Source organism: Calonectris borealis, chromosome 29, assembly GCF_964195595.1.
Source record: "Calonectris borealis chromosome 29, bCalBor7.hap1.2, whole genome shotgun sequence".
Lineage (NCBI taxonomy): Eukaryota > Metazoa > Chordata > Aves > Procellariiformes > Procellariidae > Calonectris > Calonectris borealis.
Genome location: NC_134340.1, coordinates 1463238 through 1487590, shown reverse-complemented (window position 1 = coordinate 1487590; position 24353 = coordinate 1463238). Strand labels below are relative to the sequence as shown.

At 66.8% G+C, this 24353-nt stretch overlaps 2 protein-coding genes across 2 annotated transcripts; both read left to right on the top strand.

The window, feature by feature from the left end:
* The first annotated feature begins 501 nt into the window (after positions 1-501).
* On the top strand, positions 502-11420 carry INSRR (insulin receptor related receptor). Its single transcript, XM_075175952.1, has 22 exons — positions 502-595; positions 2575-3126; positions 4423-4735; positions 4823-4965; positions 5123-5267; positions 5353-5567; positions 5637-5763; positions 5915-6153; positions 6231-6398; positions 6555-6744; positions 6862-6903; positions 7012-7277; positions 7427-7563; positions 7895-8060; positions 8676-8784; positions 8917-8987; positions 9864-10093; positions 10171-10281; positions 10394-10553; positions 10649-10778; positions 10852-10986; positions 11156-11420. The coding sequence occupies exons 1-22, from the start codon at positions 502-504 to the stop codon at positions 11418-11420; spliced, it is 4008 nt and encodes a 1335-aa protein (XP_075032053.1).
* A 2234-nt stretch (positions 11421-13654) lies between these two features.
* Positions 13655-22896, top strand: NTRK1 (neurotrophic receptor tyrosine kinase 1). The gene is made up of 17 exons (XM_075133510.1): positions 13655-13836; positions 15722-15796; positions 15959-16030; positions 16546-16614; positions 16930-17084; positions 17205-17353; positions 17486-17612; positions 17694-18023; positions 18258-18275; positions 18438-18496; positions 18740-18842; positions 19216-19362; positions 19483-19613; positions 19701-19873; positions 21800-22040; positions 22445-22603; positions 22711-22896. Exons 1-17 carry the CDS (start codon positions 13655-13657, stop codon positions 22894-22896), a joined length of 2376 nt encoding a protein of 791 aa, XP_074989611.1.
* The last annotated feature ends 1457 nt before the right edge of the window (positions 22897-24353 follow it).

Here is a 24353-nt window from a genome sequence, read left to right as displayed (position 1 = left end):
GACCCCAGGGGATGTGGGGACCCCAGGGGATATGGGGACCCCAGGGGATGTGGGGTCCTGGCACCCTGCGGTGGAGGGTGACCCTTGAGTCGTCCCCTTTGTGCCACTCTGGGGGGGGGTCTCCGTCGGTGCTCGGCTGCTTTCCCAGCATCCCCATGCCGGAGCAACCTGGATCCTCCTGCTCCAGCTGGGGAAACTGAGGCAGGAGGCAGCCCTTCCTTCCCGGCCCGCTCCGGCACAGGGGGGGCCGCCCTGTTTTCCCCCTCTCTATTTCCCAAACAAGCCCTGGCCCTGGCCCTGACAGTTGTCAGGCTAAATATTTTGTGTGCGGCAGCCGAAAACAAAAGTGAAGGGGCCGCAGGATCTGGGTGAGGGCCACGGGGGCCACCCCTATCCCGGCGTGCCGCGGGTGCCGGCGGGGAGTGCCGGCCGGACACGGCGTGCGGGGCTGGACACGGTGCAGCAGGGACGGAGATGGGACCCCGGGGGTCCCATTCGGGGATGGGGACGAGGGCGCTGGGTGCCCTGCGGCTGGGGGTGATGTTGCTGGTCCTTGGTCCCCTCCCGCTGCCCCCCGTGTGGGCCCCCTCCGAAAGTAAGTGCCTGGAAGGGGGTGGCTGGGAGCAGGGTGGGGGGGTGCTTGCTCAGGCGGGGGGCAGTTCTGGGGTGGGGGGGCTGCATGGCGATGCCCGTGTACGGGGGTTTGCAAGAGCCGAACCCCGAGGCAAAGCTCTTTTGGTGCTCCCTGCCTCAGTTTCCCCCCCTGCAGACCCCCCATCCGGGGCAGGAGGGGCAGAGCATGGGGACCCCCCCCCCCCCCCGCTGCTGGGACGGGAAGAGGGGAGCATGGTGGGGGGCTCGGCTGGAGCCGGGGGCATCGATCGCTTGGCCCCGCCGGGAGCCGGGATGGTGGAAAATCGTAGCTGGGTGGGAGCCGGGGCCGGCACCGCTGCTCCCAGCGCTGCCACGGGGATGGAAAACGGCTGGGGAGGGGGCGGCACAGCGGGGAGGGGGGGTCGCTGAGGGTCCCACCTCTCACAGCCATGGTGGGGGACGTCTGGGCTCCCGCCCCAGCTCCGCTGGCTGGCGGGGGCTGGGGGCACCAGGAGGGCTGGGTTCAGGGTTTGTCCGTCTGTCCTGTTTCCCCTCTCCCTGCTGCTCCGTGCCTCAGTTTCCCCGAGCACCGTGGGGGTGTGGGAGCAATGGAGGAGGGGGGTGAAGCATCCCAGCGCTGGGGCTGTGCCGAGAGCTGCCCGGGGGCCGCGCCTCGCTGTGTCTGCTCCCACCTGGGACCCCTGTCCCCTCTCTGTCCCCCCAGGGACATGGGGGACCCCCGTCCCCTCGCGCGGCAGAGGGACGGGGTGACTTTGCCAAGGTCAGGGAGGGCAGCGGGGGCTGTAGCCCCCAGGACCGGTGCTGCACCCGCGGCCGGTCCCTCGGTCCCGCGGGAGGATGGAGGGGACCCTCGTGTCCTCACCGGGGGGGCGGCCAGGGGACCCAGGGCTCCCCCCGGCCGGCACCAGCCCCCTGCAAACGGCCGAGCCCCGGTGCGGGGCTGCGGGCGAGGGGCACGCGTCTGCCTGCGGGATCCTGCCGCCGCGGGCAGCTGCCAGGGCCACGGTGCCGGCGGTTAATGAGTGACACCGAGAGGGGAAAACCGCCGCCGGCTACGGCCACAAGCCACAGGCCCAGGCTGGCTGCGGATAGATGAGGGGCGAACCGCGCACCCGGACCCCCACCGGGACCTGGACCGCCCCAGCGAGCCGGGTGCCGGGTGCCGGTGGGTCTCCGTGGCACGGGTGGCCGAGCCGGGGTGCCGGCGGTGCCTGGTGTTTAGGGTACACGCCGAGCCGGCCGTGTTTACTCCGGGTGTTTACAGTAAATCCCTCGTTGGGATCTCAGCGGCTTCTTTCCACCATAACTTGGCGTCAGGTTTCAGGCTGGAGATGCCGCCGGTGGGAAGCCACCGGCTCATCCCGGCTCTTGCATCCCCACCGGGACCGGGAAGCAGGGCCCCGTGCCGCCTCCGATGCTCCCGCTCCCTGCCTGGAGGGGATTCCGGGTGGAAAAATCCCGGGACGGCAATGGGAGTTAATGGGAATGACCTCATGGGAGCTGCCGGCCCGCGCCCGCGCGGTGGGGAGGATGCTGTCAGCCCTCCCCGGCTGCCCCACAGCTCGGGGAAGGGGGAAAGCCCTCTGCACCCCCAGCCGGACCCCCCCCCGGGGAGGGCAGCGGGGCTGGGACGTGCTCCCGGGGCTGACACGGGGCCAGACGGCCGCCCGGGCAGCCAGACCTCGTTAGCATCACCGCTCGCCGCGCCGACGGACGCGTCGTGCCCCGGAGAGCCGCGGCGCGTCGGCCGCCTGTCAGAGCCGCTCGCGTCTCCCCGGCCGCCCAAACCAATTGCAGCTGCGTTTGACAGGCAGGGCTGGGACATTAAACCCCCGCCCCGAGCGTCGCTGCGGCCCCAGCGATGGGTGCAGCGGTGCGGGGGGGGGGGCCCTGGGTGGTGGTGAGGGGGGCAGCTGCCCCGTCCCCGCTGCCCACGGCGTCCCCCTCTCGCCACCCCAGTCTGTGGCAGCATGGACATCCGCAACGACGTCTCCCAGCTCCAGAAGCTGGAGAACTGCTCCATCATCGAGGGCAACCTGCAGATCCTGTTGATGTTCACCACGGGCGCCGAGGACTTTCGGGGGCTCAGCTTCCCTCGCCTGCTCATGATCACCGAGTACCTGCTCCTTTTCCGCGTCTACGGCTTGGAGAGCCTGCGGGATCTCTTCCCCAACCTTTCCGTCATCCGCGGCACCAACCTCTTCTTCAGCTACGCCTTGGTCATCTTCGAGATGCCGCATCTGCGGGACGTGGGGCTGCACAGCCTGGGCCACGTCCTGCGCGGTTCGGTTCGCATCGAGCGCAACCAGGAGCTTTGCCACCTCTCCACCATCGACTGGGGGCTGCTGTTGCCTGACGCCGTGGACAACACCTACATCGTCGGCAATAAGTTGGCCGAAGAGTGTGCCGATGTCTGTCCGGGCATCCTGGACGTGGAGAAGCCGTGTGTGCAGACCAGCGTCAACGGGCAGCTGGATTATCGCTGCTGGACATCCAGCTACTGCCAGAAAGGTGGGTGCCGGCGGCACGGGGCTCGATCATGCCGGCTGCTTTGCCGGGATGGTGCCGGTTTGCACCGTGGTGGCTGTGGGGTAAACTGGGAGGGCACTGGGGAAGCACTGGTGGAGCTGCAAGGGGATGGCAAGCCCCGGCATGTGGCTGTCGCTTCCCTGCCGGCGGGAGCGTGCCGCGCCGGCGGCGTGGTGGAGGTAACCGGATCCGCGCTGTATCATCCTCCGGAGGAGAGGTCAGCTCCCGGCTGCCATGTTTTCCCAGCGGCGAGGTAAATACGGGCCCCTCCCCGGCTCGTTTGCTGTAAACAGGAGACCTGGTAATGAAATATGTACTATCAACACAGATCCTTATCGGGGCTGTAACCCCGGCTGCTGCCCCGGCACCGGCTGCACCGGGCAGCTGGGGCTCAGCATGGGCTGAGCCTCACCCTCTCCATCCGTCCGTCCTGCCGTCTGTCCCTGCAGCCTTTCATCCACCCATCCCGCTGGTCACACAGCCGCCATCCACCCACCTGTCCGTCTGTCCGTTCGCTCACCCGTTGGCCATTGCTCCATTCCTCCACCCATTCCTGCATCCCGCCATCCATCCCTGCATCCTTCCATCCCTTTATCCCACCATGTATCCCGCCATCCATCCCTGCATCCCTCCACCACTTCATCCTTGCATCCCTCTATCCATCCCTGCATCCCTCCATCCCCTTCATCCCTGCATCCCTCCCTCCATCCATTCCTGCAACCCCGCATCCCCGCATCCCTCCTACAATCCCTCCTTCCATCCCTGCATCCCTCCATCCCTGCATCCCTCCCTCCATCCCTGCAACCCTGCATCCCTCCATCACTTCATCCCTGCATGCCTCTATCCATCCCTGCATCCCTCCATCTATTCCTGCATCCCTGCATCCCTCCTTCCATCCCTGCATCCCTCCATCCATCCCTGCATCCCTCCATCCATCCCTGCATCCCTGCATCCCTCCTTCCATCCCTGCATCCCTCCTTCCATCCCTGCATCCCTTCATCCATCCCTGCATCCCTCCATCTATTCCTGCATCCCTGCGTCCCTCCATCCCTGCATCCCTGCGTCCCTCCTCCCTCCATCCCTCCATCCATCCCTCCATCCCTCCATCCCTCTCCCCTTGCCCCCCCAGGGCCGGAGGGTGCCAGCAGCCCCCCCCCAGCCCTTCCCTCTCACCCCTGAGCAAATCCCAAACCCCCTGCCCTGCCGCGCTGCCCCGGGACCGGGCGATCTGCGCCCGAAGGACCCTCCTCACCCCCGGCGCCGGCTCTCTCCCCGCAGTGTGCCCGTGCGGCGCGGGCTCGGCGTGCACGGCGGCGGGCGAATGTTGCCACGCCGAGTGCTTGGGGGGCTGCGGGCGACCTCGCGACAACCGAGCCTGCGTCGCCTGCCGCCACTTCCACTTCAACGGGCACTGCCTGCCCTCCTGCCCGTCCCGCACCTACGAGTACGAGGGCTGGCGCTGCGTCACCGCCGAGTACTGCGCCAGCCTCCGCAAGGTCTCCGACAACCCCCGCGACGCCTCCAAGTTCGTCATCCACCAGCGGCAGTGCCTCTCCGAGTGTCCCTCGGGCTACACCAGGAACGAGAGCAGGTGAGGGGGTCCCCGGTGCCCCCCGGTACGGGCACAGTGGTGGCACGGTGTCCGGTTCACGTCCCGTCCCCCTCCTCCTGCCCGCAGCATCTTCTGTCACAAATGCGAGGGGTTGTGCCCCAAGGAGTGCAAGGTGGGCACCAAGACCATCGATTCGACGCGGGCGGCGCAGGAGCTGGGGGGCTGCACCCTCGTCGAGGGCAACCTCATCGTGAACATCCGCCGGGGCTGTGAGTGCCGGATCCGGCCCCCCCTCCGCAACCCGTCCTGGGTTGGGAGAGCTGCTGCGGGGTGCGGGGGGTGAAGGAGGGGGGTCTTCTCCCTTGCAGGGTGAATTAATGGGGGGGTGTCTCCCTCCCCGAGCTCACGCCCGCGGGTTGTCCCCAGATAACCTGGCCTCGGAGCTGCAGAGCAGCCTGGGGCTCATCGAGACCATCACGGGCTTCTTGAAGATCAAGCACTCCTTCGCCCTCGTCTCCTTGTCCTTCTTCAAGAACCTCAAGCTGATCCGCGGTGACTCCATGGTGGACGGGTGAGGAGGGGGTGTGGGTTTTGGGGGGACACGTGGCTTTGGGGGTGCCCGTGCCCACCGCCTCCGTCCACGTCTCCTCCTCCAGGAATTACACCCTGTACGTCCTGGACAATCAGAACCTGCAGCAGCTCTGGGACTGGAGCCACCATGTCCTCTCCATCCCCGTGGGCAAGATGTACTTCGCCTTCAACCCCAAGCTGTGCTTGGCTGAGATCTACCGCATGGAGGAGGTGACGGGCACCAAGGGGCGGCAGAACAAGGCGGAGATCAACCCTCGCACCAACGGGGACCGGGCGTCCTGTGAGTACGGGGACGGGGACACCCGGCAGCGCCGCGACCCCCTGCCCGAACCCTGCCACCCCTCCGCAGGCAAGACCCAGACCCTGCGTTTCATCTCCAATGTCACCGAGTCCGACCGCATCTTCCTCAAGTGGGAGCGGTACCGGCCCCCCGAGTACCGGGACCTCCTCAGCTTCATCGTCTACTACAAAGAGTCGTAAGTGGTCCCTGTCCCCTACTTGTCCCCATCGCAGAGGGCTTGGGGACCCCATGATGTCCTTGTGTGCTGGTGGGCTGCTGGACCTCAGGGCGGGGTGTGCGGCCGGGAGAGGGTCCCGGGACCCCCCCCGATGCCCGGTGTGGGGCAGACCCTTCCAGAACGTGTCAGAGTACGTGGGGCAGGACGCCTGCGGGGCGCAGAGCTGGAACGTGCTGGACGTGGAGCTGCCGCTCAGCAGCGAGCAGGCGCCGGGGGTGGCCCTGCTCAACCTCCGCCCCTGGACCCAATACGCCATCTTCGTCCGCGCCATCACCCTCACCACCGCCGAGGAAGGACGCAACTACGGGGCGCAGAGCGAGGTGGTTTACATCCGCACCATGCCGGCGGGTAAGGGGCTGGCGAGGGGACCGGGGATGCCCGTGGTGGCCCCCCAAAGACAGACTGACACCCCCGTGTCCTCTCAGCCCCGACGGTTCCCAGGGACGTCATCTCCATGTCCAACTCCTCCTCCCACATCGTGGTGCGTTGGAAGCCGCCCACGCAACGCAACGGCAACATCACCTACTACTTGGTCCTGTGGCAGCAGTTGGCCGAGGACATGGAGCTCTACGTCAACGATTACTGCCACAAAGGTGAGGGCAGGCAGGGCAGGCAGGGCAGGCAGGGCTGCCGGGCAGGGACAGTGCAGGCAGGTTGAGCGCAGCAGCCAGAGACACCGGTGGGATGAGGATGCTCCCCCCGAGCCGGGCTCCGGCAGCGCTGCCAGCCCTGCCTGTCTCTGCCCGCAGGTCTGAAGCTGCCCACCAGCAGCGCGGACACCCGCTTCGGGGACGGGGACGGCCCCGAGGTGGAGCAGGACGCGGAGGAGCGGTGCTGTCCCTGCCGTCCCGCCGACGGGCAGCTCCGCATGGAGGGCGAAGCCGAGTCCTTCCAGAAGAAGTTCGAGAACTTCCTCCACAACTCCATCATCATCCCCAGGTGCCATCTGGAGGGGTCTCCGTGTCAGGGGGGGGTCCCCCAGGTTGGGTCTGCCCTGGGTGGGGGGTCCGGTGGCTGCTCCTGGCAGATCCTTTAATCAATTTCCTGCGGTCTCAGGCCACCCTGGAAGGTGACGTCCATCAACAAGAACCCGCAGAGGTGAGCAGGGACCACAAAAGGCTGGAGGGTCTCCCCTCCCCTGCTCGATTTTGGGGGGCAACTCAGGTGTCCTGGCTCCCCACCACCTCCCGTCCCCATCTCCTGCAGGATCCCGAAGCGGCGCAGGGACGTGATGGCCGTCACATCCCCGGCCAACACCTCCTCAGCGGAGCCACCGGCCCCGAGCCACGCCGGGGGCGAGCCCAAACCTGACTTCCAGATCTTCGAGGACAAGGTGGTGCGTGACCGGGCGGTGCTGTCGCAGCTGCGGCACTTCACCGAGTACCGCATCGACATCCACGCCTGCAACCACGCCGCGCACACCGTGGGCTGCAGCGCCGCCACCTTCGTCTTTGCCAGGACCATGCCCGAGCGTACGTCCCGGCAGCCTCCCCCCTCCCAAACCCTGCCTCGGCGATGCTGGGATGCTCTGGGGTCCTGGCGCCTTTGAGATGGGGGACTGGCAGCGGGTTGGGGTCTGGTGATGCCCCCAGGAGCTGACCCCTGCTGTGCCCCTCTCCAGTGCAAGCTGACAACATTCCCGGTAACGTCACGTGGGAGCCGGCCGGCAAGAACAGCGTCCTGCTGCGCTGGGAAGAGCCCAGGAACCCCAACGGGCTCATCCTCAAGTACGAGATCAAGTACAGCCGCGAGAGCGAGGTGAGGACCCCCTGCCCGGCCCTGCCAGGTCTGGTTACGGGGGCACAGCTCCCATCCCTTCCCATCCCTTCCCATCCCATCCCATCCCTTCCCATCCCATCCCATCCCATCCCATCCCATCCCATCCCATCCCATCCCATCCCATCCCATCCCATTCCATCCCATCCCATCCCATCCCATCCCATCCCATTCCATCCCATCCCATCCCATCCCATCCCATCCCATCCCATCCCATCCCATCCCATCCCATCCCATCTCCCTCCCATAAGGCTTGTGCATGGCTGGGGGGGGATGAAGCCCCCTTCGCCACCCCCCCCATTGTCCCCTCCAGGAGGTCACCACCGTCGTCTGCGTCTCCCGCCACCGCTACTCCAAGTACGGGGGGGTCCACCTGGCTCTGCTCCAGCCGGGGAACTACTCGGCCAAGGTCCGGGCCACCTCGCTGGCCGGCAACGGCTCGTGGACGGGGCTCGTCAAGTTTTACATCCTGGGGCCAGGTACCCACGGGGGACAGGGGAGATGCCAGCGGGGTCCCCGGCCATGGGACAGGCAGGGAGGGGGGGCTGTGGGACCGGGGAGCTGGGGGTCAGGGGGTGCTGCTGGATCAGGGCACTGGGGAATTGGGGGATGCTGGTGGGCTGGGGAGATGGAGGGTTGGGAGATGCTGGTGGGCTGGGATGCTGGGGATTAGGGGATGCTCCCGGTCCAGAATGCTGAGGATCAGGGGATGCTCCTGGACTGGGATGCTGAGGATCAGGGGATGCTCCTGAACTGGGAGGCTGAGGATCAGGGGATGCTCCTGAACTGGGAGGCTGAGGATCAGGGGATGCTCCTGAACTGGGAGGCTGAAGATGTGGGATGCTGCTGACTGGGGAGCTGGGAAATCGGGGGATGCTGCTGGACTGGGACACTGGAGGATCAGGGGATGCTGCTGGATTGGGGGATCTAAGGGATTGGGGGATGCTCTGGGACAGGGACACCCAGAGATCAGTGGGTGCTGCTGGTCTGGGGAGCTGGGGGCTCCCCCTCTCTGGCCCAGTGGTGGTGGTGGGACAACGTGTGGGGTGGGATGAGTGCCTGGGCCCTGGCCCATGGCCGTCTGCTCCCGGCAGCCGAGGAGGAGTCCGGCAGCTTCTACGTCCTGCTCACCGTCACGCCCGTGGTCCTCATGGTGCTCATCTCCTGCCTCGCCGTCTTCGTCTTCTTCTACAACAAGAAGAGGTAGCGACCCCCCCTGCACCCCCAGGGCTGGGCTGGGGCCGGATCCAGCCGAGCCAGGGCTGGGGAAGGGTCGTGGGGAGGTGGCATCGTGCCCTCGCCCCCCATCCTCTGAGCGATGCCCACTCCTCGCAGGAGCAACGACGGGTACCCCAGTGGGACGCTCTACGCCTCCGTCAACCCCGAGTACTTCAGTGCCTCGGACAGTACGTAGGGATGGGCAGGGGTCTGCTGCCCCTTCCCTTGCTGGGGCCATGCCGGCAGGGCTGGGGCTGGGGCTGGGGCTGGGGCTGGGGCTGGGGCTGGAGATGGAGATGGAGATGGAGATGGAGATGGAGATGGAGATGGGGATGGGGATGGGGATAGAGATGGGGCTGGGGCTGGGGCTGTGGATGGAGATGGAGATGGGGCTGGGGGTAGAGATGGGGCTGGAGATGGGGATGGAGATGGGGATAGACATGGGGCTGGGGCTGGGGCTGGGGATGGAGATGGAGATGGGGCTGGGGGTAGAGATGGGGATGGAGATGGGGATGGGGATGGGGATAGAGATGGGGATGGAGATGGAGATGGGGATAGAGATGGGGCTGGGGATTGAGATGGAGACGGGGATGGGGATGGGGATGGGGATGGGGACGGAGATGGAGATGGGGATGGGCTGGGGCTGGGGCTGGGGATGGAGATGGAGATGGGGATGGAGATGGAGATGGAGATGGGGATGGAGAAGGGGATGGGCTGGGGCTGGGGCTGGGGCTGGAGATGGGATAGGGATGGAGATGGGATGGGGATAGAGATGGGTATAGAGATGGGGATGGAGATGGAGATGGAGATGGGGCTGGGGTTGGGGCTGGGACTGGGGATTGAGATGGAGATGAGGCTGGGGATGGAGACGGAGATGGAGATGGGGATGGGCTGGGGATGGGGATGGAGATGGGATGGGGATGGAGATGGGGATGGGCTGGGACTGGAACTGGGGCTGGAGATGGGATAGGGATGGAGATGGGATGGGGATGGAGATGGTGACAGGGGTGGTGACGGTGGTGGGGATGGGGATGGTGATGGAGTGGTCCCCCCTCGCCCCGTAGTGTACATCCCCGATGAGTGGGAGGTGTCACGGGAGAAGATCACGGTGATCCGGGAGCTGGGGCAGGGCTCCTTTGGGATGGTGTATGAGGGGCTGGCGCTGGGGCTGGCCACCGAGGGCGAGGAGACCAAGGTGGCCCTGAAGACGGTCAACGAGTTGGCCACCATGCGGGAGCGCATCGAGTTCCTCAATGAGGCCTCCGTCATGAAAGCCTTCAAGTGCCACCACGTGGTAGGTGGGCGGCCAGAGAGGAGGGAGGGGACACGGGGAGTCCGGACGCTCATGTGCCACCCCATTTGTCCCCCCAGGTCCGTCTGCTCGGTGTCGTGTCCCAGGGCCAGCCAGCTTTGGTCATCATGGAGCTGATGACGCGCGGGGACCTGAAGAGCTACCTGCGCTCACTCAGGCCTGATGCTGAGGTGAGGGGCTGGCTGGGTGCCGCAGTGCCCCATGGGCGAAGGGGCACCCACCTTGTTCCCAGGGGGGTCCCTATGCGTCCCCCCCAGCCCTGACTCTGTGTGCATGGTGCAGAACAACCCCGGGCTGCCGCCGCCGTCGCTCAAGGACATGATCCAGATGGCGGGGGAGATCGCCGACGGCATGGCGTACCTCAACGCCAACAAGTTCGTGCACCGTGACCTGGCCGCCCGCAACTGCATGGTGTCCGAGGACTTCACCGTCAAGATCGGAGGTGGGTGGGCAACGGTGGGCAGGCCTGCTGCCAGCCCCACATCTCCTGGTGCTCACGCCTTCCTCCTCTTCCTCCTCCTCTTCCTTCTCCACCAGATTTTGGCATGACCCGGGATATCTACGAGACGGATTATTATCGGAAAGGGGGCAAGGGGCTGCTCCCCGTCCGCTGGATGTCCCCCGAGGCCCTCAAGGACGGCATCTTCAACACGCAGTCCGACGTCTGGTAGGTGTTGGGGTGGGGGGAGCCCGGGGGGATTTGGGGAACGTTCCCCGGCTGAGCGGCGGCATGCCGGCAGGTCCTTCGGCGTGGTGCTGTGGGAGATCGCCACGCTGGCCGAGCAGCCCTACCAGGGCATGTCCAACGAGCAGGTCCTGCGCTTCGTCATGGACAACGGCGTCCTGGAACGGCCCGAAAACTGTCCCAATAAACTGTGAGTGGTGGGGGGAGATCCCCCTCCGGACCCCCACCCTGCTGCGGGAGAGGCTGTGGGGGGAAACCGGCATGGAGCCCATCACCTTGGCCTCTGGTCTTTGCAGTGTTGGGATGGCCGTGGGGTGCCGGGCCCCCCCCAAACCCAGCGGGCACCCTCTTTCCCGCAGCCACGAGCTGATGTGCCTGTGCTGGCAGCAGAACCCGCGCCAGCGCCCTTCCTTCGTCCAGCTCCTGGAGAGCATCAAGGACCACATGGCGCCCGCTTTCCGCACCCTCTCCTTCTTCTACAGCCCCGAGAACCGCCGGCGCGGCTCGGGCGAACCCTCCGACGCCGAGTCCGATCAGTCCCCCGGAGAGGACGAGCCCCCCGCGTCCCCCCTGCCCACCCGCAAGGACCACAGCCCCGGCCGGCTCCCCAACGGGACAGCCTGACTCTGAATCGCGGGGTGTCCTCGGACCCGCGCCGGACTCTGCACCCCACCCTGCCCTCCTCTGGCCACCCCCACCACCACCGGGACCCCCCCGCGTTATTTATTGCTTCCAAGGGCCAGGCCAAGGGGTGCCTTGGGAAGGGGGTGGCAGGCAAAGCGAGGATGCTCCGTGGGGTGCATTTCCCCTGGGAATAAATTGGGGTGCCCCAAATCGGGGGGAGGGAGCAGGGGGCTGCTGCTCAGAAGGAGATCACCCCGGTCTTTTCTAATTTTTTTTTGGAGGGGGGGAAATGGGGTTCTGGGGATGAGGAGCGGGGTTTGGGGTTTGGGGTTCCCCCTGCCTCTGCCGCTTCTCCCCAGCTGCCCAGCAAACAGGTCAGTAACGCGACCCCCCCCCCCCCTTTTACAGGTGGGGAAACTGAGGCACGGGGCAGCCCTGCAGCGGGAGACACCTGGGGCTGTCCTCCCCCAGTCCCGGGCACTGGGACCAGTGTCAGGGCCGTGCTGGTCCGCGGAAGGGGCTTCACTGTCTAATCTGTGGCTGTGGGATGAGCGCTAATAAAGGGGGACGAAGCTCGGCCGTGGCGGTGCCTGGTTTGTCGGGGTCAGGGGGAGGGGGTGGCAGCACACGGGGCTTTCCGCTCCCCCCCCACCCCCCCGCCAGTCCCATCTGCTTCCTGCACGCCCCGGCTGCGGTTTTGCCCTGCGGTGCCTGAACTGGGGGCGTTTCTGGGGAAAAATGTCAAAGCAGCGGAATTTGGGAGGACGTGGTGGGCGGCAGCCACTGGCCCACTCTGCCGGGGGGGGCTGCCGGGGGTGGCCAGGGGGGTCTCACGGAGGGTTACCCCAGGGGGGGACCGTGGCCCCATGGGTGCCACTGGGGGCTGGTGTGGGAGATGGGCCTGGGGCTGAGCCATGCGGGAGTAACGCAGGCTGAGAACGTGCTAAACTCAGTGCACAGATGAGCCACCCCCAAGGTGCTTTGGGATGGGCTCGGGGACAGGCAGCAGCCAGGTGGGGATGGGGACCCATGGAGGGAGGGCGGCGGGTGCAAACCAGCTGTGCCCTGCCTCCCAGGGAGGAGGAGGAGGGTCCTGACCGGGGGTGACAGCTGGGGACAGGGCCACTGTGTCACCAAACGTCCCCCCTGTCTCCAGCCTCTCTGCACCACAACATAACGGGGTGCTGGGGGAAAAGCCCGTCACGCTTCGAGATTTTGGGGGCATGGTCCAGGGGGGTGTGACAGGTTGGGGGGCTCTTGGTGGCCCCGTGCTGGTGTGACGTCCCCTGTCCCCTACGTACAGCCAGCTCTGGGCTGCAGCCAGGTCCTGGAGGGGGTGTGTGCGTGTGCGTGTGTACATGCGTGTGCATGCGTGTGCCCCAGTGTGGTACCGGGACACTGCTCTGTGGGGTTGGGGGGCGGGTTTGGGGCTGTGGGGTGCAGGTCTGCAGGTGTAGGGTGCCGGCAGGGTGCCGGCAGGGTGCAAGTGTTTAGACAGGGTGTAGGTATGGATGGCACAAGCGTGCAGGCAGGGTGCTGGCGTGCAGGCAGGGTGCAGGCAGGGTGCAGGCATGGCACGGCACAGGGGTCTAGGCAGGGTGCAGGGGTCTAGGCAGGGTGCAGGTGCCTAGGCAGGGTGCAGACAGGGTGCAGGGGTCTGAGCAGGGTGCAGGGGTCTAGGCAGGGTGCAGGCATGGCACAGGGGTCTAGGCAGGGTGTGGGTCCCTAGGCAGGGTGTAGGCAGGGTGCAGGGGTCTGGGCAAGGTGCAGGGGTCTAGGCGGGGTCTAGGCAGGGTCTAGGCAGGGTGCAGGGGTCTAGGCAGCGTGCGGGTCCCTAGGCAGGGTGGAGACAGGGTGTAGGGGTCTGGGCAGGGTGCAGGCAGGGTGCAGGGGTCTAGGCAGGGTGCAGGCAGGAGCCCTGCTCGGTGCCCGTGTGTGGCGGGCCACCCTCTCCGTGGGTCGGGGGGCTCCGGGCAGTGCTGCGGCCGAGCCCCCCCCGCCGGACCGGGGGCTTCCCGGGCTCCGAGTGCCGGTGAGTCACGCCCGCGGGCCGGGGGGGGTCTCCGGGACCGGGGCGGGGGCGGTGCCGGGGCGGGGGGAGCCGTCGGCCCCTCCCGGGAGGCCGGTCCCTCCGTTGCTTTTAAGCCCCTGCACGGTCCCGTGCTCGGGCTGCCGGGCAAGTGCGAGGGAGGGCGGCACCGGCCCCGGCCCCGGCCCCGGGCCCCGGCCCCGCGATGCCGCCGCTGCCCGCCTGGCTCTGCCTGGCCGCGCTGCTGCTGCCCCTGCCCGCCCCGGGCGCTGCCGGTCCCTGCCCCCGGCCCTGCCGCTGCCCCCGGGCCGGTGCCCTGCTCTGCCGGGAGCCCGGCACCGTGAGCAGCCTGGCCCGGCTGCTGGGAACCGGCGGCTTCACCGACGTGTGAGTGGGGCTGGGGGATGCGGTGATGGAGCTGGGGGGCCGGGGGTGATGGGGCCGGGGGTGATGGAGCTCGGGGACCAGGCAGGGGGGCTGGGGGATGCGGTGATGGAGCAGAGGGTGATGGAGCTCGGGGACCAGGCAGGGGGGCTGGGGGTGATGGGGCTGGGAGTGATGGAGCTCAGGGACCAGATGGAGGGGCTGGGGGTGATGGAACTGAGGGATGCGGTGATGGGGCTGGGGGTGATGGAGCTGAGGGATGCGGTGATGGGGCTGGGGGTGATGGGGCTGGGGGACAGGGTGATGGAGCATGGGGTGATGGAGCTCGGGGACCAGGTGGAGGGGCTGGGGGTGATGGAGTTCGGGGACCAGGCAGAGGGGCTGGGGGGGATGGAGCTGAGGGATGCGGTGATGGGGCTGGGGGTGATGGAGCTCGGGGACAGGGTGATGGGGCTGGGGGACGGCGATGATGGGGGCGATGGGGCTGGGGATGATGGAGCTTGGGACGGGGCGATGGGGCTGGGCTGGGGCAGTGATGGAGCAGGGAGTGCTACAGGGCTGAGACCGCGGCGGTGGGGTTGGATCTGCTACGGGGCTGGGATCACTGTGGGGAGCGGGGCTGCTTGGCGGGAGGCGTTGGGGGCTGCAAAGATGGGAGGTCCCTGCTGCATCCCCCCAAGGAGGGAGTGAGGGGCTGGGGGCAGCTCGTCGCCCCCTCCCGCAGCGATACCAGTGGGAGCGAAAGGCTGAGGGTGCAGCAGGGAGCACCCATGCCATGGCGGGCAGGGCTGGGGTGCAGGGAGGGATTGAGCCCCTCGTCCCCCTCCCTGGCAGGGCTGTCATCCTGCCCTGGGGCCTGTGGATTGGGATGTTGAGGGGGGGGCACCCCGAAATTGCTGATTTGAGGGATCTCCTCTGCTCTTGCTCATCCCCCTGCTCCAGGACGTGTGGTGGGGAGAGGAGGGCTGGAGCGAGCAGAGGCAAGAAGGGTGCTGGGTGGGGGGGAGGTACAGGGTGCTGGGTGATACCGGGGTGCCTGGACTCCTGGGTCCTCCCCCCGCCGCAACCCTGGCCGTGCCGCATTGCTGGGGGCTGGCTGCGGCATGTCTCCGTGCCTCAGTTTCCCCACGTGCTGGGGGATGCTGCGCCGCGGGGCGCTGCCAGCTCTTTGTTCGCTGGCTGGCGGGGTGGGGTGGGTGGTGGTGGGGATGGCGGTCCCCCGAGAGACCCCCGGCCATCCCGCTGCCCCAGCCTCCCTCGTCCCTCCCATCCCCTCATCCTCGTCCGTGGGGGTGGCAGTAGGGACCCCCCCACGGGGGTCAGCAGGACCAAAACCCCCTCGGTGTGGGTCTGAATCCCCAACTAACCCCTGACAATTTGGGGTTCGCAGGAGCAGCCCCTGGGGTGGGGCAGGTGGGAAAACCCCACACCCCCTCCCAAAGAGGCTTTCCTTCACCCCCTGCCTTGGGAAAAGGGGAGGGGGGGACAGTCGGTGCCCCCTGTCACATTGCAGGACACCGTGGGGTGCGAGGAAAGGTGGGGACCCACGGGGGAGTGGGGCTGAGACCTGCCAAACTCGCTCTCTGGGTGAGACCGCGGTGGCTCAGCTCCGGCCCCGCACGGCATGCGCCGGCTGCCATCCCTGGCCCCCCCTTCCCAGCTCATCCCTGTCTGCCCAGGGGAAACTGAGGCACAGCGGGGCAGCTCAGCTCCGTCCCTGTCCCCGTCCCCAACCGTGGGCTGGCGTGGGGTAGTGTAGGCACAGCCTGGGTAGGGGAAGAGCTGTGGCCCCCCTACTCCCCTCACCCCATGCTTTGCCGGTAGCCCCTGGCGTGGGGGGGGGATGTCCTGGGGCTACTCCCCCGATCCCCCCTCGTTTGCCTTCCAGCGTCATCGAGAACCAGCAGACGCTGACGACCTTGACCCAGGCTGACACCAGGATGCTGCGAGACCTCAGGAGCCTGTGAGCACCCCGGGGTGGGGTCCCTGTATAGGGAAATGGGGGGGGGCTGGTGGATGGGGGATCCCCAGAGCTTGATCCAGCTGCAGGGAGGTAAAGGGGGGAGCTCCCAGGATGGGGATTTGGAGTCCCCAAGTGTGGGTGCTCAACCCTTCCCTCCCCCAGCACCATCTCCAGGTCGGGGCTGCACCACATCTCTGCCGACGCCTTCCAGGACACCCCCAGGCTGAGCCATGTGTGAGTATCCCCCCCCCTTCCCGCATATCCCCCTCCCCCCCCCCAGTTTTGGGGCTCAGCCCTCCCCCCCGATCCCCGCGGGCGCTTGGCCCCGGCGCAGGGTGGCTGGTCCCCGCACCCGGGCAGGATCGATGGTGTCCCGCTGCCCATCGGCACATCAGCCGGGCCGGGGGGGCTGCGTGGGGCTCCGCCGCTGAGTGGGAAACCATCGATCGAGGGCAGGAGTGCGGGCAGCTGCCGGCCCCCCTGGGAGCTCCGTGTCGCCCCGGTGTGGGAGGGGACCCCAAGAGCAAGAGGGGGGGGGACCCTATCCTGGGGTGCGTGGGGCTCCCCCCTCGCAGGGAGGTGCCTGAAGGCTGGTGGCACGCTGGCGGAGGTGGTTTTGCTTGGTCACGGCGTGACAGCGGTGGCCCCGGTGCTGCCCCGTGCCCTGGCCAGACCCTCTGCAAGGGTGGGGTGAGGGGGGAGGGGGGTCTGCGCTGGGAAGGGGTGGCTGACGGGGTCTGTCCCGGCAGGAATCTTTCCTCCAACGCGCTGCAAAGCCTTTCCTGGAAGACCTTCCAGCATCTGCCCCTGCAAGAGCTGTGAGCGATGTGGGGAAGAGCGGGGGGGAAGGCGGGTGCGGAGCATCCCCCCACTGGGGATGCACCCCCGGGGTGACGCGGAGGCAGGGACAGGGCTGGGGACGCAGCGAGGTGGCGGCTCTGACAGCCACGGGCGTGGGGACGGGGACAGGGGTGACACGGCGCCTGGCCCTGGGTGTATCTGGGGGCACCAGCACCGCTCGGTGCAGGATGAGTGCAGCCAGGGCTGGGGCTGCCTCGGCTGCCCCCGCCGGGGCCGTATACACCTGCGTATGGCCCGGCTGAGCCCTCGTCCTCTTCCCTGCCCCATCTCAGCATCCTGGTGGGAAATCCCTTCAACTGCTCCTGCGGCCTCCGCTGGCTGCAGCTCTGGCAGAACGGGAGCCGGGCCGAGCTGGGGAACCAGTCGCTGGGCTGCTGGGAGGGCAGCGTGCTGGTCCCACTGGGCAGCCAGCCCCTCCGCGCCTGCGGTACGTGGCAGGGGACCCCCACCGGGTTTGGGTGCTGGGTTTGTCCCTGAGCCACCTGGCTAGGGACAGCGTGGGACACGGCGGGGAGGTGGCTCCGCTCACCCCCCTTCTCCTCGGCAGAGCCCCCGACCGTCCGCATCGAGCACCCCGAGGTGGTGCTGCGCCAAGGGGACAGCGTCAACCTCACTTGCCGCATCGCCGCCGAGCCACCGGCCACCGGGGCATGGGTGCTCCCCGAGGTGGGACCCGAGCTGCCCGTCGTCACCAAGGCAAGACCATCCCGGCAGCACCGTCCCCACCGCAGCGTCCTCTCGCTGGTGGGGTGGGCGTGGGGGGGGATGCAGGGGCTGGCACAGCTCGGGGGGGGCTCTTTGCTCACCCCATCCCGATGCTCCCCGCAGCTCTCGGACTGGGAGATCGTCTTGGAGATCAGCAACGTCTCCTCCAACCTCAACCACAAAGACTTGACGTGCCGGGCGGAGAACGCGGTAGGGCCGGCGGAGGACAGCGTGATGCTGAATGTCACCTGTGAGCAACCCGGAGGGGGCTGGCGTGGGGTCCGGGTGAGGGGTCCGGCTCGGGGACCCACCCGACTCTTGTCTCCCCCAGTCCCCCCCGTGATCCTGCTCCTGCACGATGCCATCCCCCAGCACTTCTGGTGCATCCCTTTCTCGGTGGACGGCAATCCGGTCCCCAGCATCCACTGGCTCTTCAACGGCACGGTCCTGACCGAGGGACCCTACATCCACACCCGTATCGTGGAGTACGAGCACAACTCCACCGTCCTCCACGGTTGCCTCCAGCTCAACCGTCCCACCCACGTCAACAACGGCAACTACACCCTCCTGGTCCGCAACCCCCTGGGCTTCGCCGCCCGCAGCGTCCAGGGACGTTTCATGGAAAACCCCTTCAGCTTCAGCCCCGAGGAGCCCATCCCCGGTAGGTGCCGGCAAACAGCGGGCAAGGGGGGGCTGCTTGGGGGCTCCCCGGTCTCGGTGGAGGAGATACGCCGTGTCTCTCCTTCCATTGATGGGCGAAACGGGTTGTATCTGGCTCTGAGCGAGCCCCGATGTGCCTCAGTTTCCCCAGGGGTGGGTGGGGGGAAGGATGGGGTGCTCTCGCCAGGGGAATAACGGGTCTTTCTCCTTTCTCTCTCCCTTTGGGCTGCACCAGTGTCTCTGTCTCCACTGGGTGAGTGACCGGGCACAGACCCCTGCCCCAGCCCCCCCCTCCCCAAAACCGTGCATTCCCCCCCACCAGGGCTGATCCCGGTCCCCACCCCTTGCCGGGACCACCCCAGGGGATGGGGACCCCCTGCCCCACGCTCACCCTGCGCCCTTCTCCCTGCCCCAGGCACCAGGAACAGCTCCCTGGAGGGGCCCGTGGAGACGACGGACGAGCACACGTTCGGGGTGAGGGGATGCTCCGTGGTTTGGGCTGGGGGGACCAGGACACCCGTGGGAGGGTGGGACAAATCCTTAGGGGACAGCCGAACCAGAGCCAAGTGGGATGGGGACATATGATGGGCAGAGTCCCGGTGCCTCAGTTTCCCCCGCGGGCAGCTCCGGAGACTTGTGGCCATCTCAGCCCCCACGAGGGCTGGGAGAAGGGACCTGGTGGGACCCCAACCTAAGCCCCGTCCCTGCCATCACTAGGTTTCGGTGGCCGTGGCGCTGGCCGTGTTCGCCTGCCTCTTCCTCTCCGTCATGCTCATCATCCTCAACAAGTGCGGGCGCCGGTCCAAGTTCGGCATTAACCGTGAGTCCCCCCCCCCGCCTCGCCTGGGATTTGAGCCGCCGCACGGGGACACCCCGGTTCCCACATCCGCGGGGTGGCCGGGGCCATGCCGGGTACCCGGCTTGGGACATGGGTGTGGGATGATGGTCCCTGTGGGGACCGGACCGTGGGTGGGGACCGTGGAGGGGTGCTGGGTCCCCCCCCCCGGCAGCACGGGCAGCAGCTGCTAATTCACTCCTGGAATGGATTCAGCCTCTAAATGGGTTTGATCGGGCTGCCTGGCCCCCGGGGGCCGGCCGGGGCGGGGGGATGCTCGGCAAAGCCTGGCACTGGCTGCGCTGGCTGGGGGGGGGCCGTGGGACCCCCCCGATGGCCTTGTCCTTGTCCCCGCAAGGCTCGGCGGTGCTGGCCCAAGAGGACGACCTGGCCATGTCCCTGCACTTCATGAACCTGGGGAGCAGCCCCCTCTCCTCGGCCGAGAGCAAACTGGAGGGGCTGAAGAGCAACTTCATCGAGAACCCCCAGTATTTCTGCGATGCCTGTAAGGGCTGGGGGGGGGAGATGACACACACGACGATGACTGCGGTCCCCGAGCATCCTCCCACGCACCCATCCCCAACCTGGGAGGGGGTCACTGATGGGTTTTGGGGGGTCCCTCCAGGCGTGCACCACGTGCAGCGGCGGGACATCGTGCTGAAGTGGGAGCTGGGCGAAGGCGCCTTCGGGAAGGTTTTCTTGGCCGAGTGCTACAACCTCCTCCCGGAGCAGGAGAAGATGCTGGTGGCCGTGAAGGTGAGGAGGGGGGGGGACAATGCTGGGGGGAGGGGGGTGGCCCCGGGGCGGGGGGGTCAGTGCCGCGCTGACGCCGTGTGCCAGCAGGCGCTGAAGGAGGTGACGGAAAGCACCCGTTTGGATTTCCAACGCGAAGCCGAGCTGCTGACGGTGCTGCAACACGAACACATCGTCAAGTTTTACGGCGTCTGCACCGAGGGCGAACCCCTCATCATGGTCTTCGAGTACATGAAGCACGGCGACCTCAACCGCTTCCTCAGGTGGGTTGGGGGGGGTCCTGTGTCCCCCCCCTCGCCCCCCCCATCTGCTGCTCCATCAGCGCAGCCAGCCTGCTCCCTGCTAATGCAGCCCTCCTTGCAATATTGATTAGATTAGCTGTCTGAGAGGCTTAAATAGAGAGAGATTGGCCATCAGCTGGAATAAGCAGAGACTTTTCGATTGCCCCCCCAGGTATTGCTGCTAGACGAGGGGGGGGGGGCTGCCAGAGGCATCGCTTTAGTGGCCACGCGATGAGCTCGGAGACGTGGCTTTTATGATTATTGTTATGGGAGTTGGCATTAATGGTTCTGCCGAGCAGAACCCCCCCAGCTCCCGGCCGCGGTCGCCCCGGCACGGCTGTCAGCCGCGGTCGGCATCAAAAGCAGAGCGGCTGGAGGCGGCCGGAGCTGTGCTGGCCCCCGGCCCGCCTCGCACGCCCCGTTTCACACGCGCCGTCACACTTTCGCAGCACCCCCTGACACGCAGCCTTCCCCGGCGTGACGGTCCACGCGTGTGCACGCGTGTAAACGTCCTTCCCTGGCATGTGTGCGCACATGTGCAGGCCCTTCCCCCGTGTGCACGCCCATGCATGCCTTTCCCCTGTGCATGCCCACGTGTGCACACCTTGCTCCTGTGTGCATGCACACGTGTGTACACTGTTCCCTGGCATGCATGCATAAAAGTGCACACTTTTCCCCCGTGCGTGCATACATGTGCGTGCCTTTCCCTGGCATCTGTGCACACATGGGCACACCCTTCCGCTGTGTGCATGCACACGTGTGCACACCCTTCCCTTCCCATGCATACGTACCAGTGCACGCTTTCCCCCTGTGCATGCACACGCCTGTGCACGCTTTTCCCTGGTATGTGCGCACATCTGCGTATGTGCTTCCCCTCTGTGCATGCATGTGTGCACGCTCTTCCTTGGCATGCACGCACACAAGTACATGCCTCTCCCTTGTGTGCATGCATGCCAGGGAAGGATGCACACATGTGTATGCATGCACATGTGCATGCCCTTCCCCTGTGTGCATGCACACACGTGCACACCCTTCCCTGGCGTGTGTGCACACAAGCATTTACCTTTTCCCTGTGCATGTGCACGCCTTCTCCCTGTGCGTGCACACACATGTGCACACCCTTCCCTGGCGTGCATGCACGTAAGTGCATGCCTGTCCCTGCTATCTGTGCACATATGTGCACGCCCTTCCCCTGTGTGCACGTACACATGTGTACGCCCTTCCACGGCATGTGTGCACGTATGTGCATGCCCTTCCTTGGCGTGCACGCACACAAGTGCACGCCTTTCCCCTGTGCGTGTGCACACATGTGCGCATCCTTTTCTGGCATGCATGCGCATACTTGCGTGCCCTTCCCCTGTGTGCAAGCACACAAGTGCATGCCTTTCCCTTCTGCATGCACACACACATGCACGCCCTTCCCTGGCGTGTGTGCACACTTACGCATGCCCTTCCCCTGTGTGCATGCGTGTACGCCCTTCCTTGGCATGTGCGCAGATACATGCATGCCCTTCCCCTGTGTGCATGCGTGTACGCCTTCCCTGGCATGTGCGCAGATATATGCATGCCCTTCCCCTGTGTGCATGCACACACGTGCACACCCTTCCTTGGCATGCGTGCACACAAGTGCATGCCTTTCCCTTCTGCATGCACACACACATGCACGCCCTTCCCTGGCGTGTGTGCACACTTACGCCCTTCCCCTGTGTGCACGCCCACACGCGTGCGCTTCCTTCCCTGGCACACGTGCATACGTCTGCACGCACACGTGCGCATCCTTCCCGGCCCTTCCCCTACCTTTGCACACCCTCTCCCCCACATATATCTGCACCCCCCCACCCCATACGCATCCCCCCCCCCCCACTCTCGCTCGTCCCCCGCTCCGAGCAGCCCCTCTGCCCCCGGCAGGTCCCACGGCCCCGACGCCAAGATCCTGGAGCAGGGGCAGGGCCAGCCCTGCGGGCAGCTGACGCTGAGCCACATGCTGCAGATCGCCACGCAGATCGCGTCGGGCATGGTCTACCTCGCCTCCCTTCACTTCGTCCACCGGGACCTGGCCACCCGCAACTGCCTGGTGGGCCACGATTTGGTGGTGAAGATCGGAGATTTCGGCATGTCCCGGGACATCTACAGCACCGACTATTACCGGGTGAGCGGGCTGGTGAGCTGCCCCCTCCCTCCCCTCCAGCTCCGCGATGGGCTGGGGGGACGACGCTCAATTTTTTTTCTTAGCTGCTGCTTCCCAACCCGTTTCCATCCATATTTAATCATAGACTGGTTTGGGTTGGAAGGTCCAACCCCCCTGCCGTGGGCAGGGACATCTTCAACCAGATCAGGTTGCTCAGAGCCCCGTCCAACCTGACCTTGGATGTCCCCAGGGATGGGGCACCCACCACCTCCTTGGGCAACCTGTGCCGGTGTCTCACCACCCTCAGCGTAAAAATTATCTTCTTTATATCTAGTTTGAGGCGTGCTTAATGAGCAGGGCTAGGGCTGGGGGGGGGGGGAGAAATGGGGGGGTCCCTGCCCCGCTGACGGCCCCGCTGCGGGCAGGTGGGGGGCAGGACCATGCTGCCCATCCGCTGGATGCCCCCCGAGAGCATCCTCTACCGTAAATTCACCACCGAGAGCGATATCTGGAGCTTCGGCGTGGTGCTCTGGGAGATCTTCACCTACGGGAAGCAGCCCTGGTACCAGCTCTCCAACACTGAGGTGAGCGAGTCGGCGGGGGGGGGGGGGGGGGGATGAGGATGGCGGCAGACCCCCATGGGGGTACCCGGGGAGGGGGTGTGCTCCATCTCCGTCCCTGGTTCTCGCAGGCCATCGAGTGCATCACGCAGGGGCGGGAGCTGGAGCGTCCCCGCACGTGTCCCTCCGAGGTCTACGCCATCATGCAGAGCTGCTGGCAGCGCGAGCCCCAGCAGCGCCGGCCCATCAAGGAGATCCACAACCGCCTCCAGGCCCTCGTCAAGACCCCCCCTGTCTACCTGGACATCCTGGGCTGAGAGGGGACCCCCACCCACTCTCCGCTCCCCGTTGTCCCCCCCCCCCCGCCCTCCCCGCTGCCTGGGGGCATGGCTCACCCTGCCAGGCCAGCTCGGGGGGGGGGGGTCCAGCCCCTCTCCCCCCACCCAATGTGAGCCCCCCGGACTGATGCCCCGACGGGGGGAGAGGGCTGAAACCTTATTTATAGCGGAAAATGCCAGCCCACCCCTATGGGGGGGCTGTAGGGCTGGGATGGGGGACCCCCCGGGGTTGTGGCCGTGCCGCCCGGCTCCTTGGCGTTTCCCCGGCTTGCCGGGGCGGAGGCGCTCGGCTAACGTGGGTTTGCTCTGGGGGGGGCAAAGCCAAGAGCCCCTCCAGCGCTGGGTGGGAACCTGGGGGGCTCGGCTCTCCGGGGGGATTGGGGGCACCCCGTGGCTTGGCTGCTCCTTCGTCCCCCGTCCCGGTCCCCAGCCGCTGGGGACGCCCCACGCTCGCCCGCTCTGCAGCGAAACCGGCTGATAATAAAACTGTCCATCTCTCCCCCGCGCTGGGACCCGCCTGCTCCGAGGTGTCCGCCGGGCACGGGGCGGGATGGAGGGCTTTTGGGGAGAAAGAGGGGCTTTTTGGAGCAGGGAGACTCCAGCTAGGGGAAGAAGAGCTGAAGGGGGTGTGCTGCCCCAGGGATCCCAGGATGCGTACCCGGGATCCTGGGATGCGGGAATGACGTGTGCCTGGGATGCGGGGATGGTGGGTACCCAGGATCCTGGGATGCAGGGATGGTGGGTACCCAGGATCTTGGGATGCAGGGATGATGTGGGCCCGGGATGCAGGGATGGTGGGTACCCAGGATCCTGGGATGCAGGGATGATGTGTGCCCAGGATCTTGGGATGCAGGGATGATGTGGGCCCGGGATGCAGGGATGGTGGGTACCCAGGATCTTGGGATGCAGGGATGATGCGGGCCCAGGATGCGGGGATGGCGTGTGCCCGGGCTGCAGAGCCGACGTCCCCATCCCCAGCCCAGAGATGGATTTTTTGGCTGTGCCATGGGGACCACCTCAAGCATCCCGCCAGGGATGCTCACCCCGGCCCAGACCCCTGGGTGCCCTTGCCAAGGGGTCTGGGGGGGTGGGATGGGACCTCACAAAGCCCACCCTGTCAAAGGGCGAAGCCCTCCCTTCCCTGCACCCCCTCCTCGGAGCCAGGGGGTTATCGCATGCCCTGTAGCGTCCACTCCATCATCCTTCCCCGGGCTCTCCGGCCGCCTTGATAATGGTCGAGACCTGGATCTGACCGTAATGGAGCTGAATTGATTTCATCTGGCTAATTAGGCAGCGCAGGCAGGGCCCTGGCAGCTCCTTTGTTACCCACCGTGACCCGAGATAAGCAGGAGGAAAACGGGGTCGCAGGGGAAACTGAGGCACGGCGCAAGGCGCGAGCAGCTGGGGGGTCCGCGGTGGGTACCGAGGGGCTCGGG